The 17,550-nt window shown below is 50.9% G+C and overlaps 1 protein-coding gene across 6 annotated transcripts in view; it reads right to left on the reverse strand.

Moving 5' to 3' along the window:
- Positions 1-17,550, reverse strand: part of CLEC16A (C-type lectin domain containing 16A) — a 180,395-nt gene that overhangs the window by 35,832 nt on the left and 127,013 nt on the right. For 3 of the 6 annotated variants that reach the window (XM_054693842.1, XM_037507598.2, XM_037507604.1), the window contains exons 19-21: positions 12,745-12,896; positions 10,441-10,645; positions 8,677-8,844 (exon numbers count right to left, since the gene is read on the reverse strand). In XM_054693842.1, coding sequence (XP_054549817.1) covers positions 8,677-8,844; positions 10,441-10,645; positions 12,745-12,896 — 525 coding nt within the window. Of the gene's footprint in view, positions 1-3,052; positions 3,261-3,571; positions 3,821-8,500; positions 8,845-10,440; positions 10,646-12,744; positions 12,897-17,550 lie in introns of those variants that run through there. The other 3 variants (XM_037507601.2, XM_037507600.2, XM_037507602.2) reach the window with 3 other exon arrangements.

Raw genomic sequence — 17,550 nt, forward strand, 5'->3', positions numbered from 1 at the left:
TTCCAAAAATAGATGACTTTTCTAGCCAAAACACGCTTAGGAGCGGAGCCAGCAATGTGGTTTTGCCCTATAGCAGGGAGGCCTCAGGTGCTGTGGGTAGGCCTTTCTGTCCCAAGTCAGAAAAGGAGAATTCACTTCAGATGTGGCAAAATTGAGTCAGGAATGAAGAGGCCTGGTGTGGGGCTAGGGGCTGACCCTGCAGACCTGAGTTCAAAGCTTTGATGGCGCTGGGGTGTCGGGTATGATCTGGGGCAGGATACTTTCTCACGTGCAGAAAAGGAAAAGGGGAAGGCAGGTGGCTGAAGGCTCACGTAAGAACACTCCAGAAAGAGCTGAGCAGCTCAACACAGTTTGCTTTAAAGACAAAAAGGCCCCAGGGGTCTGAATGGGCTTTCCCTAACCGACTCACTCAGGGGCCCTGCTGACCAGGGAGCCGAACTAGGAGACGCCTGCCGGTGCGACTCCAGAGAGGGCACTTTTGGGTCTCGGGGAGCTGGGAAGAGAACACTGGCTCCAGTTTTATGACCGGAAATAAGAAAAATAACAGGCTTAAAATCTTTGTTTCTGGGAAGAACTGACGTGGGATGACATTAGCACCTCGCACGCGGCTCCCAGGGGAGAAGTCAGACTGTGATCTATGAATTAAACAGCGATTCTTTCCCCCCTTTGTTTTCGGGCATCTGTTCCAGGCTTCATGGTCAGCTGAGCTGGCTCCCAGCGCACTGTAATCTCTGCGTTCTTCCTCAATCACCCAGCTGCCGCAGGCTGGCTCTGGAACTGCCTTTCCCCAGAGCTGTGAAGTGTTCCGGGTCCCTCGGTGGCTGATAGGGCAGGTCTGTCCGCCTTTGATAAAGGTAACAGCTGCGGAAAGCAGAGCGCTCCCATGCTCAGGAGTGAGGCCTGCCCGGGGACAGCCGGGCCCCGCCCCAGACACAGCAGCTGGACAAGAGAGGAGAGCAGAGCTTGGCCCCTACGCGGTAAAGTCCAGCTCACAGCTGGAGCCCTAGGCCGCCAGCAGCCACGCAGGCGCCCGACCCTGGTGTGAGCAAGGCCGCCAGGCCCTGCTGTAGGAGCTTACAGTCGGCGGGGGAAAGGAGACTGTGAACAACTCACGTGCCCAGCCTGCCCCACTCAGCCAGCCTCCGAGAGTCATCAGGTTCCCACTTGCTCTGGCTGCAGTCGAGGGGAGAGAGGGGACCCCCCCGCCCCGGCGCTGGGCAGGGTCCAGACAAGAGGCAAGTGGGGCAACTCCACTAACGGGAAGACCAGGGTAAACAGCTCCTCCAAGGTGATTAGCGTGTGAGCCAATGACGCCGCGCCTAGGTGGACACCCACGGGACTGGACACAGGTGTGCAACAGAAGCTGCACTGTTCACACTCGCCGAAAGGTGCAAACAACGCACAAGACCATCGACGAAAGAACGGATGGGCTAAGCATGGTCTCCGCACACATGGTTGCTATTCAGCTATGAAAAGGGGTGATCCACGTGGCAATCTGGATGGTGCCCAGAATCAACGCTGCGTGAGGCCACCTACTGCACAGTTTCGGTGAATTGCCCAGAATATATAAGTCCCTAGAGACAGAAAACAGATGAGTGGTTGCCAGAGCTGGGAGGGAAGGGAAGGAGAAGCGACTCCTTCTTGGGTTGGGGTTGTATTTGGGGGCAATGAGAATGTTCTGGAGGCAGGAGAGGGGACGGTGGCCCAAGCCTGAGAATGCAGTACCTGCCACGGAGTCGTCCACTTTCAGAGGCTGGTCTTACGTGACTTTTGCCTCCATTCAAAAAGAGAGCTGTGGCAGAGAGAGGGACTAGGCTGGGTCACCCCCAGCCCAGGGGCCCAGAGGTATATCTGAGCAGCACCCTTGCCAAGGGCTCCAATCAGAACACAGCTCTGGGTCGGAGGTCCTGAATGGATATGAGTGCCTGCAGCTGAAATACGGGGTTGGGCCCCCGGCAAAGAGGGCCGAGAAGACAAGAGACAGGCGCCAACAGGGGAAAGAGGGTGGGACATAAAGAGGGGCTTGAGTGGGGGCGCAGTGAAAGAGGCACTCAGTCCCTGTCCCTGGAACTAAATGGTAGCCGGGCGTGGCAGCTGATCAGCAAGGTGGGAGGGGTCTCTTTTTCTGGTCATGTCATGAAGATCCCATCAAAGAGGGACTGCACTGTCCCAGTCTCCCCTCCATCTTGCACCCCACCTCCACGAAGCCAGGAGCTGCTGCGCCCAATGCCCAGGGCTACTTCTGGGGAACAGCTTCTGCTCTAGGGTCTTCTGGTTGCCTTGAAGTTTATGGAAAGTGCCCGCGGGCTAGTTTTGGATACCCTGCTCCCCACGCGGACTCTGGCAACCAGCAGCCATCTGACTGGTGGGAGGGTCGGGGAGGGCAGTAACCACGAGGCTGGAGCTCCAGCTGGGCCCTAGGCAGGGCTACACTGAAGCCCCGACACAGGGGTCATTGCCCACCCTGCCCCTCCCGGCCAGGTGGCACCCAAGCCTCTGCCCTCGGGGAGCCAAACGCTCTGTGGGGGCGAGGGCCATAAATATAAAACTGGCCAATAAACAGAATTTGTGATTTCTTTCCAAGCCAAATGGAAGAGGAGAAACACACCAAAGTGGCGAGTCACATATTAGCTCTGATTTATATTCTACTTTAATGTCTCTTATGAGGAAATGAAAGGTTTATTTTCATCAAATTGAATCATTTATAGCTTCAAAGGGGAGACCATCGGCCATATGACAATCACCTGGGCCTGCAGCTGAACCGGGAGAGCGTGGGGTAGCATCACCGGCTTCTCCCGCAGGCTACGCCGCAGCCAGGGCTGCTGCTCCCTCGCGATGGGCTCCCCAGGCAGGAGCCCGGATCCTACGCCTGGGGGTTGGCAGCAGCACAGCCCATGCGGCAGGGGACACAGAGCCGGACCTCACCAGAGGTGGGAAGATCACGCAGCTGAGCTCATGGCCCAGTGGCAGCTGAGGACGCTGCTGCCTGAGAAATCTCCAGGCCATTGCGAGATCCCCGCCCCCACCCCCCCACCCCCCCTTGGGCTTTTGCAAAGCTCTGAGTAAGCGGAGGGCAGTGAAGTTCAGCTGATGTACCACCAACCCAAACCTATCACCGACGCATCTCTCACTTACTGGGGACAGAAATTAAGCAGGGAATGCTGCTGCTGATAGTCTTGGGTCTCAGCTCCCTTGTGCTCCCTTGTTAGTGCCACAGATTAAACCACCAACATCCAGGGCCCGAGAGGAAATTTCCTTGCCTGAGGGAGGGAGGAGGCCTTAGGTGGGCCATGCTCCTGGGCCTTGCTGAGAACCAGTGTCGGTTCAGTCTTCATCCAGCAAGTAGGAGACACAGCACAGAGCTGGCACTGGTGCTGCAATGGGCAGCACAGACCAGGTCCCCAGGGGAAGCAAGATGGTGGCCGGGTACACAGCTCAGGGGGGCGGGCGGGTGGAGGGTGGGGGGTTGGTGGTGGGACGTACGGACCATGGTGCCTTGAGAAAATAAACCAGGCAAAAGTATTGGGGGGAGGGGTAACCTTAGCTGGAGGGTAAAGGAAACGCCTCTCTAAGGAGGTGGCATGTAGGCTGAGGTTTGGGCAAGTAAGAGGAGACAGTCACAACTAAGATTTCGGGAAGAACAGCCAATGCAAAGGCCCTGAGTCAGGAGAACGCAGTGACTTCCAGTGGTGGTTCTCAAAGTAAGGTCAGGGGAATGCCAGGGGGCATTTTCCTTGTACTTTCAGTAAACAGAAGAGTTTTCCAGAGGCAACAAACACGACCACACTATTGACAGCAGAAGGCGTGAGATCCCAGCTGTCTATTAAAAAGATATACAAAAATATTAGCCAATTTTGGGGGGCAGTTACTGTTCATAAAAAGCTGTGCTATTTAGGTTTCTGTGTGGTGGTGGGTTTATTATTATTTTTAAATAAGTAAGTATTTGAAGCATTTCTCAGTTTAATTTCTACACCAGAAACATCAAACGTCTTTGGGTTCCTTACTTTTTTTTTTTTTTAAAGCGCCTAAGGAGGCCTGAGACCAAAACCTTGAGAAGCGCTGAGTGAGAAGCAGGGCAGGTTGGGGTGGGGTGCAGCTGGGGAAGGTGGTGTGAAAGGGGCGGTGTGAGAGGAGCCAGCCAACCCCACGGGGGCCACACAAGAGCAGAGTGAGAGGTCTGGGTTTTGTTCTCAGGGCAATGGGAAGCTGCTGGAGGGCTGCTGTCGGACTGACGATCTGATAGGACACATGATCTGATTTATGTTTTAGCAAGATCCCCCTGGCTGAATGGAAGCCAGAGAATACTGAGGATGCTGCTGCTGTGATCTCAGGGAAGATGCTGGTGGTCCAGAGGGGAAGAGAAGGTGGAGGCAGAGCAGGTCAGCAGGTGTGGGAGCGGAAAAAAGAAATTGAAGGAGGATTCCCAAATGCTGAGTGGCGGGGGGCTGAGTACTGAGACAGCAGATGGTAAGGTGGGGGGGGGGGCGGAGAGCTGCTCCTCTTCTCTTGCTGAGGCTCCGTGACTTCAACTTGGTCTTTAGGTCACACGCATTTCCGGCCCAGGTCAAGGCAGGAAGGCAAGGAAGTCTCTCCCCAAGGGTCCAGAGCAGCTTCCCCTGGGGCACATCTGCGAGACTGGCCTCCCAACCCCAAAACACTGAAGTAGCGCTTCCGGGGACTGCTGGGGAGAGACTGGCCACCATCAGCAGCTCCCTCTCACTTGCCACAGTCTCAACCACCCCAACCTCACATGCCCCGTCCCTGGATCAGCCACTAGGAACTCTGGCAGCTCTGGTCCTGAGTCAGGCAGGCCGAAAGGGCCACACTCAGAAAGGGCCACACCCCCTCCTCCCCCCACACCCCAGCCTTGGGTGACCTCACCCCTTCCCTGGAGCCCAGGCAGGCTAGGAGAAATAAGGAATAAGTCATTAGAAAGCCTTCTGCAAACAGAAAGATGATTATGCAGATGCTCAAGAATGTGACATTTGGCTCTGCTTATTTATTAACACCCAACTTCTTCCAAAAGGGGCTGGAGCGGAAAGAAGGCCAGGGCTTTTCTCCTGAACCCATTCAATCCTGAGTGTAAGAAGCCCCGGCGAGCCTAAAGAAGCGATTTCTCACGTGGTAGGTAAGAGATCTGCATCTCGTTAACCTAGACTCCCTTTTAGCATCTATTTGCACTTGGTCAACATCTCTAGAGAACTTGCCGTGACGCAGCCTGGAGGAGGCTTAACAAAGACGCCTCCAGAAACGGAGCAGGTGGAACCATCTCATATCTCATAGGAGAAGACAGGCTGGGCCACAGTCTTGCAGCCTGAGACTGGTTTTAAGACAGTGCTGGGCGGGATGACCTCCATGAAGGTGAAACTTTCCCCAAGGCCCCGGCAGTGCGCAGACAGGTGAGAGCAGCAGTTACACAAGATACCCCGAGGTGTTCACTGTGACACAGCAGAGCAGTCACCGAAAATGACTCAAATGTCCCTCCTTGCAAAATGTTGTGAGAGATATTTTTGGTCCATCAGGATAAAATACAATACTGCAATGAACAACTGAAGCGAAAATCTATTATTGAGCAAATGAATATAATAAAGAGTCCAGCAGAACTTCCAGCCCAGGTGCAATGAACATCCAGTGCAGGCGTAATCAACAAGTTTGCTGACTTACGGCTCCTTCCCTTTCAAGATTCCTGGCCAATCCTTCCAAAAGCAATATACAGATTCAATGCTATTCCAATCAAAATTTCAATGTCATTCTTCAAAGAAATAGAACAATTATTGATGAAATTCATATGGAATCACAAAAAACCCCAAATAGCCAAAGCTCTCCTGAAAAAAAAAGAAGGGAATGGAGGCATCACACTCCCAGACTTCAAACTATACTACAAAGCCATAATCATCAAAACTGCATGGTATTGGAACAAGAACAGACATATAGACCAATGGAATCGAATAGAAAATCCAGAAATAAACCCACAGATTTATGGTCAACTAATCTTTGACAAAGGAGCAAAGACTATGCATTGGAGCAAAGAAAGTTTGTTCAATAAATGGTGCTGGGAAAACTGGGTCGCTACATGCAAAAGAATGAAGCTTGACCACTACCTCACACCATACACAAAAATCAACTCAAAATGGATTAAAGAACTAGACATAAGACCTGAAACCATAAAATATATAGAAGGAAATATAGGGAAAGCACTATGTGATTTGCACATCAAAGACATCTTTACAGACACATCACCCAAAGCAGTGATAGTGAAGGCAAAGATAAACAGCTGGGACTACATCAAATTAAAGAGCTTCTGCACAGCAAAAGAGACAATAACAAAAACAAAGAGAAACCCCACCAACTGGGAGAACATTTTTGCACCCAACACTAATGATAAAGGACTGATCACAAAAACCTGCAAAGAGCTGATGAGACTCAACAACAACAAAGAAAATAATCCCGTCAAAAAATGGGCAGAAGAGCTAAAAAGAAACTTCTCTGGAGAGGAAATGCAAATGGCCAACAGGCATATGAAAAAATGTTCAACATCACTTGTCATCAGGGAAATGCAAATCAAAACTACCATGAGATACCATCTTACACCAGTGAGAATGGCACATATTAAAAAAACTAGCAACAACAAATGTTGGCGAGGGTGTGGAGAAAAAGGAACTCTCCTGCAATGTTGGTGGGAGTGCAAACTGGTCCAACCACTGTGGAGAGCTGTGTGGAGATTTCTGGACCTACTAAACATAGAGCTTCCATAGGATCCAGCAATTCCACTCTTAGGTATTTACCCAAAGGACACAGAAACATCAATTCCAAAGAGCACCTGCACCCCTATGTTTATAGCAGCACTGTTTACAATAGCTAAGCTTTGGAAACAGCCCAAATGCCCAAAAATAGATGACTGGATCAAGAAGATGTGGTCCATATACACCATGGAATATTACTCAGCATTCAAAAAAGATAAACACATGCAATTTGCAGCAACATGGATGGCGCTGGAAGGGATTATGCTCAGCGAAATAAGCCAAAAAGAAAAAGAAAAATACCGGATGGTCTCACTCATAGCAGGAATCTAGAAAACTTAAATAAGGGACCAGGAAAATGAATAACTATAAGAAAGTGAAAATCAAAATCAACAAAAAACTATGAACCAGAGACACTTTTAGGGGGGCGGGGGCGGGAGGGGAGGGATTGGGGTCAGAATGGGGGGGCTGCAATTGTATGGGGAATATAAAAATAAAATTTATAAAAAAATAAAAAATAAAAATAAAGATTCCTGGCCAGGGCCTCAGCGCTCTTATCTACAAGGCCGGGCAGCCAACCAGCTGGTCTCTCTCTCCAAGGCCATCCCCAAATGCCTGCATCTTTCCCCCCTTGCTTTGCCCCCTTGTCTGGGGACTTTGCCGCAAATGGTTGTGTCTGCTGAAAAGCGATGCTATCCATGTAACAGACATGGACACAGCTGTGTATAAAAGGAACCTTGGTCTTTAAACCAGTGCTCAGACCTTGTGGGACTACCCAGGCCTGGGACCTCACGCATGAGTAATAAAGCTCCTCCTGACCTCACCATTCCTGAAGTACCGCTTGTTCTCCCTCTGCCTGGGTAAAAGGCTAGAATTTATTTCTATAACACAACCACGGGGTGGACTTAACAGCACTAGCATGTAAGGCCAATTTATCACTGCGTGAAAAAAGGCGAGGAGCAGACCCACGTAGACGGTGTAATGCCAGTGTGCAAGCAGCGTAACACACACTAAGCCCTGGAAGGGCCTGCAAGAAACTGAACAGTGGCCACTTCTGGACAAAGCACACTCATTTCTCATTTTACCTTGCCCTGTTTAAAAATCATATGCTTATGGTGCATATTTCTAAAGTGAAAAATCAAAGAGTGAAAATGACTTAGTTGGGGGCTGGGGGTGGGGGTGGGAGCCTGATGTTGGGCAGGTTCTAATGGGGGTGTTTTGTTCTTATTGTTACTGCAAACATCCCACAGCATGGAGAGGCTAAGTTGCAGGCTCCAGTTGTCTTCAGTTTTGTAATTCAGAGGAAGATTCTCTTTTGAGGGATGGGGCGTGTGTGGGTTTACTTAAGGCAGATCCCTGAGACTAGGGGAGAGAAGAGTCTTCCTACCCCCCTAGGAGAACTTTCTGCCCACCTGGAGAACTTTCAGATTTTCTCTTCAAATTTCTTTTTTTTTGGAGGCGGGGGGAGGTGGGGAGTCTGAGATGACCTTTGGTGAAAGTGGGAAGAGAAGTTTATGGGAGGAGACACTGTGGGCCTGTGTGGGCAGGGGAGGCTTCTCCTGGTCTCACTTCTTCAGGAGATGTGACAGGAACCACGTAGTGCTCTCTTTCTAGTCATTTTACAGGGAGAAGGAAATTACTCTTCCACAACCTCCTTACTAATAATTTAAGTATTTCCAAGAAACTTCATAGTCTAAGTTCTCAGAAGTTCTTCCACATCCCCAATAAATGTCTGGAAAACCAAACCCAGGCAGCGAACACAAAGATTTCTTTCCGGGGTTTGTGTTTAATCTTCTGCTTTACTTTGATAAATTCTAGGAAACAGTGCTTCCAGTGGAAGGATGTCTCGGGGGAGGGAAGCGCACATGGCTCAGTAGAGAGCCCTGGCACCCCGTGCCCAGGAAGGGACGTGAGCCGTGCAGGAGGGGCCGCTTACCTGGCACCTTGTCCACCGACGCGAACACAGAGCGCTGCACCGTGGGGTCACTGTTGCCCCGGCGGCACTGGTCGTAGAAGCGGAAAGGCAGGTGCTGGGTGGAAGAGGATGAGCCGAAGCCAAAGCCCAGGACCTCGGGAGTTGGCTGGATCGGGAGGTCCAGGAGGGCTGCAATCAAACAACATGGTGGTACATGCTCAGGGGGGTGGACCTTGGGCAGGCAGCTGTAGCCAGAGAGGCTGTGGCCCCGTCAGGCACGTGGCTTGGGAGGTGGCATACAGGCAGCTGGCCACTCATGCTGGGGACACTAGCGTGACAGCACGGTCCTGCCTGAGGTCGGGAACACCACCCGTGTCTGGTGAGGGCCTCAGAAATGGGTGCAGGGCCAGTCTCCACCTCGTGCCCTCAGCTTCCACCCACAAAGACCCTTGCCAGGCTCCAAGATGGGGCCAGCTCTGCCCTGCACGTTTACATGCATACAAACATGTGCCCGGGAAGGGCACGTGAGAGGACGTGCCAGGAGTACGTGCACATTTGTGGGTGTTTATGTCACAGCTGCCGTCCTCCCTTCTCTAAACAAATCTCATGATAAAGCAATTTGGAGGGGGGTTTTTAAATCAATTTAAGAAACACCCAAGGCGTTAGTTCTAACAGCCACTTGACAGCCTAATTCTCAATTTCCAAATGAAATATTTAGCCTTCATGCCAGCTGTGAGAAATTGCTTTACATTAAAAAAAAAAAAGCTGAAAATAAATCTTCAAAGAAAGGACTGAATGATTTAAGTCACTTTGCACATTACAAAATGCTTCTGCAATGGTTCTGCAGGCCAAGTTTCAGCTAAGTGGGAAATAAGATGCGAACGTGTGAGATGCCGGCCCGCATGGCAGATAACCCAGCCTGCAGTGGGCTGAAACCCAGCCCTCCGAGTGTTTATTTTTAGGTTATCCCTGGAGAAAATTCTTCTTCACCCCCGGAGGGCTGCAAATCCTCCCAGCAGCCACACCAGAATGACCAGTGGGGCTTGTACTGGAGTCTGGAGAAAGACACCATTGTCCTAACCGAGAGACAGCTCCTCCCCAGGAGAAGGCCGTGTGGCCCGCCGCGGGGAGGGGCGCCCCCATTGGAAAGCCTCCACTTCCAAGGAGGCTGCAGCCGACCTGACACTGGGCCGGGCCGGCTTCCTCAGAAATCCACCATGATTCCTGTGAATTGGAGACGCACTCCCGAGTCCAGGGTGGTCCCGGCCCCTCCCCAAGCATGGCCGCCTCTCGGGAGAGCTGGGAAGAGCAGCCTGACCACAAGTCCGGCCAAGGAGTGGTCTGCTTGACTCTGGGCCAGTCACTGGGCCTCAGTTTACTCTTGTGTAAAATGGGCAGAACAGGCCTTACTGATCTCACGAGGTGTTTCAAGGCTCAGAGGTGGTAGAGGGATGTGGCAGTACCTGGTGGAGGCGAGCTGGGCAATGCCCACCTGTGGGAGTGAGAACTGTTCTGTTGCCACCTGCTCTCACACTACAGCCTGGTTTTCCTGCTCTTTCATGAGTCCTAGAAACTCTCTAGAATCAAACCCTTAGGAAGCAGGGAATTCTGAGCAGAAGCCCCACTCTTCTCACTACAACCCATTAATGCTGAACCCCATGAATCTGCTTCTGGAGGAGTCTCGGTGGCTCTCAAGGTCAGCATGAGAACCACACTGATGGCCCCATGGCTGCTTCCGTCCCCTCATGGGCTCAGAGGAAGCACTGCTGGGCGGCAGCCACTCACCAGCGATCCTCTGCATCTTCATGCGCCTTGCCTGGATGCGGCCCTTGACCAGGCGCTGCTTGGCGATGATGCAGCGGATGTGGTCGGAGAAGATGAAGGTGGCTTGGAGGATGGGGAAGGGCTTGGAGTGGGGGCTGGACGCAGGCTTGTGGATGGTGATATTCAGGGCACGGCTGTCATCCTCCACGCCGGTCACCAGCATGTCCTGCGCGGGAAGAGGACAAAGAAAGGGTGTCCGTTAGCTTGAGGAAGAGGGAGCTACTCAGAAGCTGTGGGGTCCTTGTCTTGTCTAGAAAGAGATCCTCCAAAGCCAACGGTGCTTTCGGTCTGAAGGACACATGGCTTCCTGAGTCTAAGAGAGTTGAGACTGGGCAGAGACCAGACCCAGGCGAGTGGGAGCAGATGGGGAAGATGACACTGGTTGCGGTGCTGGTACCCATCCCTAGGAGGCCTTGAGTCGGCCAGTGGATAATGGCACACTGGCCTCTCAGAGGGCTGGGGGTAGCCCAGTGGTCAATGATTCTTCTGAGAAGCCAGAAATAATGACCCCAAATTCCTCTGGCCATCTGGCGTGACCTTAGATACATTTCCTCATCTACTAACCAATTTTTTCCTTGTTTCTCCTATGAAGGGTCATCACTGGTACCCATCTGTCTGTCTCCAAAGAGTTTCTGGTCCCTGAAGAAGAAAGCTAACCCCAAAGCAGGGACAGGGAGGGACCACTGGGCAGAGAGTTGAAGAAAGTTAAGCTTAAAAGGTGGGGGAAGAAAATCACAACCTGATTTTCAAGTGTAATAAGGATGAACCCAATCCCAAACCTCAGACTAGATTCTATACAAAGAACCTGCTTCCCACTAAGGTTGGGGGTGCTTTAAGATAAATGCATGAAACAGGAGACAGACACAAAAAATGAGAAATGCTAGCAGAAGTGAAAAAATGTTGACTACAGACTCGCGTTCCCAGGCATTAGATGGGGCACAGGCTCTTTGGAAATAATACCTGTGTCAAAATGTTGCAGCGGGGACCCACTGAGATATTACGCATTTACAACAGACAATTTGGCATGTAGTAATGGCCTGAGAAATAGCAGCTGCTGGAAGACAACCAAAAAAACAAGCTCATGTGGCTTTCATTGTCTGATGGAGGACACGTATTAATCTTTTGAGGGAGAAAAACACTTTCCTGACACTAAATTCTAAAGGAAATTGATCATAAACCTAGATAAACAAGAAGCACTAAAAGTCACCTAATGGACAACCTCTTACATGGACGTCTTCCTAAATGAAAAATTTTTCATAGAGTTGCTTCTCACATCCCCCTCGGTAAAAGACATTTTTTAATGGAAAGATCTTGAAAAACAGGAGATGGACAGGGCCTCCTCAAATATATGGGGTGGGGGCGGCTGTGGGTCAGCTGGGCGAGGCCTGGCCAGCCAGCAGGAACAGACTGCCTGGGAGCAGGCCGGGAAGTGTCTGTGGGGTATTGTCAGGGGTGTGAGCAGGAGGGCTGTTTTCAACCCCTCTGTTTCTAGGCCTCATTCAATCAACGTGTGGGCATTAGTCACCCACATGTAGACAAGCCTTATGAACCCTGCTCAGTGTTTGGCAATTCAGCGCCCAGCTCTGCTGGAGAGGGGTGAGGAAGAGGGAACTCCCATAAACGGCCAATGCCAGCAATCACTTTAGAGGAATTTGGCAATGTCTGTGAGCCCACAGAAAGCGGGTGGACTCAGACTTCTTGGTATCCGGGTAGAGAAATCCTACCAGGCCCAAGTGCACAAGGAAAGTAAGAAGGATTCTGTTCCTAGCAGCCTGTTTGTAAAGGTAAAAAGCTGGAAACAGCCCCAGGGCCCTGGCTAACCGTGGCTAGCTGGAGTCAGGCAGCAGCTAAAAGAATATCAGGCAGTCTGCACACACGAACACCGTCAGCTCTGAGACATACACTGGGCGAAAAAAGCCAAGGTAAGCATCCACTCAGCGTGACCCTACAAAAATACAGACACATACCTCCAGTCAAATGTATACATATGGTTTTTCAAAGCGGCTCATGTGGTTATATTTATAATTTGGCAGAGTGCCAGACCTGGAGAGCTCTATTGATACATGGAGGAGAAAGTTTACAGAATTGAGGGTTTTGGTCAAAGAGAACTGGGCCCTTATCTCTGTGATAGTTTAACTTTTGTCAATGAGAATCTGCTTGTGTTGTCCTAGCGTCTTCAGAAATTCGCTGTAAAATGATCCTTGGGTGTGGGCGTTTGCACAGACAAGGGCTGAGAAGGGCTTCCGGAGTTCTGGGGCATCGTACCTGCAGAAGGCCTGCGAACTTGACCACTCCCCAGCCAAGCCTGGACACGTCGGGCTCCACTAAACTCATCTGGTAAATATCGACAGCCAGGAAGCGCTGGACCATGCCGCCATCCTTGGTGATGACTGTGCAGGCGATCAGGTCGCTGTTGTCTGGAAGAGGGAGACGAGAGTGAGGCAAAGCCCTGCCGTGCAGCGGCTGGAGACTTGGGCCCACCTGCTATCGGGCAGCAGAGCCCAGTGGCCAGAGCCCAGGGTGAGTCCCACACACCTGGGTCTGGGTCCCTCTCAGTCATGCTGGGCACTTTTTTTTAACCCCTCTCTAGGCTTCATGTTTCTTATCTGAAAAATGGGGAGAATGCCCATCCCTCTCAGAGTGAGAAGGCTAAAGCGTCAGGCACTCATATGGTAGCTAAAAAAATAACCAACAAATGGAAAATCCCATTAACATTTCCCTGCTGCCTGGCAGAGCAAGGGTGGCTTACTGCTGAAATGGCGGTTACCCAATTTAGGTGAAACAGGAAGACATGAGCCCCCTGCTCAGAGATGCAGTCACCCAGCCCCCAGTGGGGCCTCAGAACCCAGCTCTGCACTAGACAGCATTGACTCAGGGCGAGATACATAGCATTGTCATCTGTACTATGGGGGTAATGTCTTAGCTTGGGGTGTGTGGTGAGTTAAATGAGAACAGATGGGTAAAGCATTTAGTGTGGCCTCAGTGTATGCTGGTCACGCCTCTGACTTGAAATCTGATGTCTAATTTAGAGTCTGTCCTCGATGGTATCAAAATCACCAGAATAACACGGGAACATTACATAGCCTGTCTGCTCGGAACTCCCTCTGTTGGAATCTTCTGCTGTATTTATTTGAAAAGAAATAGCCTGACCAGGAACAACCTAAATGCCTCCAAATATAGGAACAGTTTGAGCAAGATTCCCCTCCTCATTGCATGGAAAATTATATGCCCATTTAAAAATTATGTTGAACCAAATTGTGAACTGTTGGTTACCTAAGAGGAGGGAAGTGAGAAGCGTGTGTGTGTGTGTGTGTGTGTGTGTGTGTGTGTGTGTGAGCATCAATGGCTATTATATTGCCTTTTTGTCCACTGAATTGCTAGAAATCGCGTTAAGAGAAATTTTTCAATTTGTACTTTTGAAATATATTAAAAAATCCCAACTTAAAAATATGATTTACAAACAATTGCAATGACATTGGGAAAAACATTAAAACTGTAAATGAAAGACAGGATAAAAACTTTACTACTATGCTTCTGATAGATTAAAAAAAAAAAATCCCAATAAATGGTGAGAATGGTAGGTGGGGTTTTTTTTTTAAACGTCTTTACTGTGGTTTAATTTATAGACCATAAAATGCAGCATTTTAAAGGTACAGTTTGAGTTTTAGTAAATTTGCTTTGAACATAACTACATCACAGCTATAAAACACTTCTATCACCCTGCTAAGTTCCACTGGGAGCACTGTAACCGAGTATTTGGCTTCAATTTATGAGTGGTGGTGGGGGTATAACACACACGGTGTAAACTCTGGCCCCAAACACACATGAGAACAAACTCAGGCTAAGGTGTTCCTCAACGACTTTCATTTAGATCTCAGGATCTAAGGATGACGGTAAATTTCTCCCCAACCTCTCAGGCACCACCTTCCCCCACACGCCTCCGTTGAACCCTCTGATAGCTTAATCTGTTTGGAATTCTGGCTTCACTGGAAGGCTTCCGTCCACCCTCCCGGCTTTTACAGGCTTTGTGTTTCTTCTCCTCAGCATCTGACCACTGAGCTGCCACGGCGAGAAACCCACGGCAAACCCCAGCAGAGAAGGACCACTCTCTGGGATGAACTTCCTTATTATCTCAGGCCAGAATCTTGCTCCCTTTCCCAACAGACCAGCCAAGAACTCAAAAAGATTTCCAAAAAATATTTTTTAGTTCCACCCTGGAAGACACCTAGTCTTCCATGTGACCAGAAATGGAAGTTGTCACGTCCATTCTTAGAAACATTCTGTGGGAGGGAGGTTATTTTCTTCACTTGAAACTTAAAACACTGTCCTCAATGGGGATCTCGGACTTGGTAAAAATAGAAAACAAAACAAAACTGGACCAATAAAGGAAGCTTTTCCTCTTCTTTTCCTTCCCCTATCTAAACAGGGTGACGACTTTCTCTTGTTCACACCTTCACGTCTGAGGGTTTGACCTGGGAAAGGAGGCACAGCCCTGGGTGTTGCTGCCAATGGGGCTTGTTGGCAGGTAAACCCCTCATAAAGCCCAGCAGCCTCAAGGTCTTCAGGGGGGAAAAGACCTACCACCTCCACCACAAAGAACAAAAAAAGGAAGGACAAAACCCCAAAGCGGAACAACTTTCAGAATGCAACTGAGACATCAAAGCCCTGTCAGAAGAGTGAGATTTCATAAGAAAAACTAAAAGGCGGCCGTCACCTGGGAGGCAGGCTGCTCGGAGGGGCAGGGAGGCCTGGATTTCCAGAAGCTGTGGGGCAGTTAAGGAGAAAGGGAGTGGGCGGCATCCTTCCTGGAGATCAAGGGAATGCTGGCTAGAGTGACTCAAGTGTAGGCCTCTGGGGTGTCATTTTAGGGAACTCCTTCACCACCGTGGCGCCCGGCTGCCCCACACACTCCACAAACGGCCAGTCCGCGGGCTGTTTGCTCACCTTTGGACGGCCAGGGTGCCTTGCACAGAGCAAGGCCTAGGAGAGAGGTGCTGAAGGTTCTGCCCACGTCTAAGCCCTCCGTCTGCCTCCACGCAGGCAGGGGTGGGTTTTGCCTGTAGACACCAGGAGCCATGCTGGGGACCGGGCCCCAGGGTGGAATGCGGGGACACAGGGAGGCTCTTTCAGAGTGTGGAGGCCTCCATGGCCTCCCCACCTGGCATGTGGAGGTGGTGTGTGCCAGAGGAGGCCAGTGGAGGGGACAGGTCATCTGTACATGGGCGTTGCCCATCTGAATCTCCGGGGTCCTTCCTCACCACCTTCACTTCAAAAGACGTGGAGCCTAGGACTCTACTCAAGCATGCACAGAAAATTATCAGAAGACAATCTAGGAGATTATCCGTATGACCTCGGGGGCAGGGAAGGACTTCTTTAAAAAGAAATAAGAACCTAGGGTCTCCCTGGTGGCGCAGCGGTTGAGCGCTGGGTTGCGAAGCTGCCCGCGGCCTCTGACGCGCCAGTTCCATCCCCGGCTGCTCCCCGGCCACCGGAGGAGGGTCCTGCATGGTGCGCAGACCTCTCCTGCCGCCCGCTGCTCCCCTCAGCAGTGTACTTCGTCAGTCTGCCTGTTCTGCTCTCCTCTCTGGCTCTGGTGAATTCTCTCACCCTCCCGCGCTTCTGACTGTACCCAGTGCTTGTATAAATAAATAAAGAAATCTTTAAAAAAAAAAAAAAGAACCTAGACATACAAATAAATGGGAGATTGATATACTGATGACATCACATCACAATTTAGTTGAAGTCTAAAAATGACTTTGTAAGCAAACAGAGGAGGGGATGTATTTGCAGAACAGCTCTAAGAGGCAATGACTGAATAAAGCAGTGACTGTGAAGGGCATCGCTGGAGAGGAAGGCCACGTACATGCAAAAATTAGAGAACATTAGCCCTGTCAGGGAACAAAGACCAGATACCAACCCCTCCCAACGGAGTGGCAAACAGCAACATGGCGGATGGTGTAGGGTCCTGGAAGGACCCGGGAAGACCTGTATTCTCAAAACTGCTGTGGGAGAAGGATGAAGCACAAATGAGCATTATTTCTTAAAACTGAAAGCTTCACGTCGTATGACCTGGCAACTGGCAGATTCCCAAGGAAAACACATGGGTGGGCCAAGAGACAGGAACAAGGATGTTGGCAGCAGGACTTGGGTGTGTAACGACCCAAATGTCCAGAAACAAGGGAAAGTCGATAACGGCTCCATTCATGTGGTGCGTGACCACGTGGCAAGCGCCAGGATGGCTGCAGCCCGGCAGCTTGGTGTGGGGACGTCAGGGACGTGGTGTGAGCGGAGCAGAAGCTGCAGCTCGGACACAGGCAACATCACATGACTCGCCACGAAACCTCATCACACGACACTGTTTTCCACGTACGCAAAAGCAAGAGGATGTAAAATCACTTGAAGAAAATATCTGGCAGGTGCACCTGATTCCCATCTTGGTGGGGAGGAGGGGGTGCAGGGTATGGATGGGGTCAGAGTCCTCCTAGTTGATACGCAATGTTCGGGCATTCCAAAGGGAGCATGGTCCCTCGATTGTGTATGTAAATTAACTACAAAGAAGAGTGACCTTTCCACACGCACACATAAAGGGCACAGGGCACAAGCAGGGCGGGGGGAGCGGCACCAGGCCAAGCTGCCTCCAGCGGGCTCTGCCTGATCTGGAAGATGGTGACTGTCCTTGGGACACTCAATGGCTGGAGCCGGGAGATCTGCCAGCAGCTCTCGGTTCCCGTGTGTGCATGTTCCAGTTGGCCAATTCACAAACACACGGGTGTCAGGGACTGAACGAGAGAAGCAGCTGGAGGAGGCCTGGCTCCGCCTCTAATAGCTCAGGAGTCAGCAGGGGCTGCCCCAGGGGCAGAGCTGAGCAGGGGGGGAGAGGGGGGACCATAAAACCCCCTGCAGACTAAGCTTCCAACTGGGGTGAGCTCCCCTCCCCCCTTGCTCAGGGCAGAGCAGTGGGATGACAATGCACCCCAGGACCACAGCGTGCCTACCCGTGGAACCTTGCTCCAGGGAGATGGGGCATGTCCCCCCACTCCTAAATATTACCTCATTGCCTTCTGTCGCACT

The sequence above is a fragment of the Talpa occidentalis genome, unplaced genomic scaffold (assembly GCF_014898055.3).
Source record: "Talpa occidentalis isolate TD23 unplaced genomic scaffold, MPIMG_talOcc4v2.1 talOcc4.12, whole genome shotgun sequence".
NCBI lineage: Eukaryota > Metazoa > Chordata > Mammalia > Eulipotyphla > Talpidae > Talpa > Talpa occidentalis.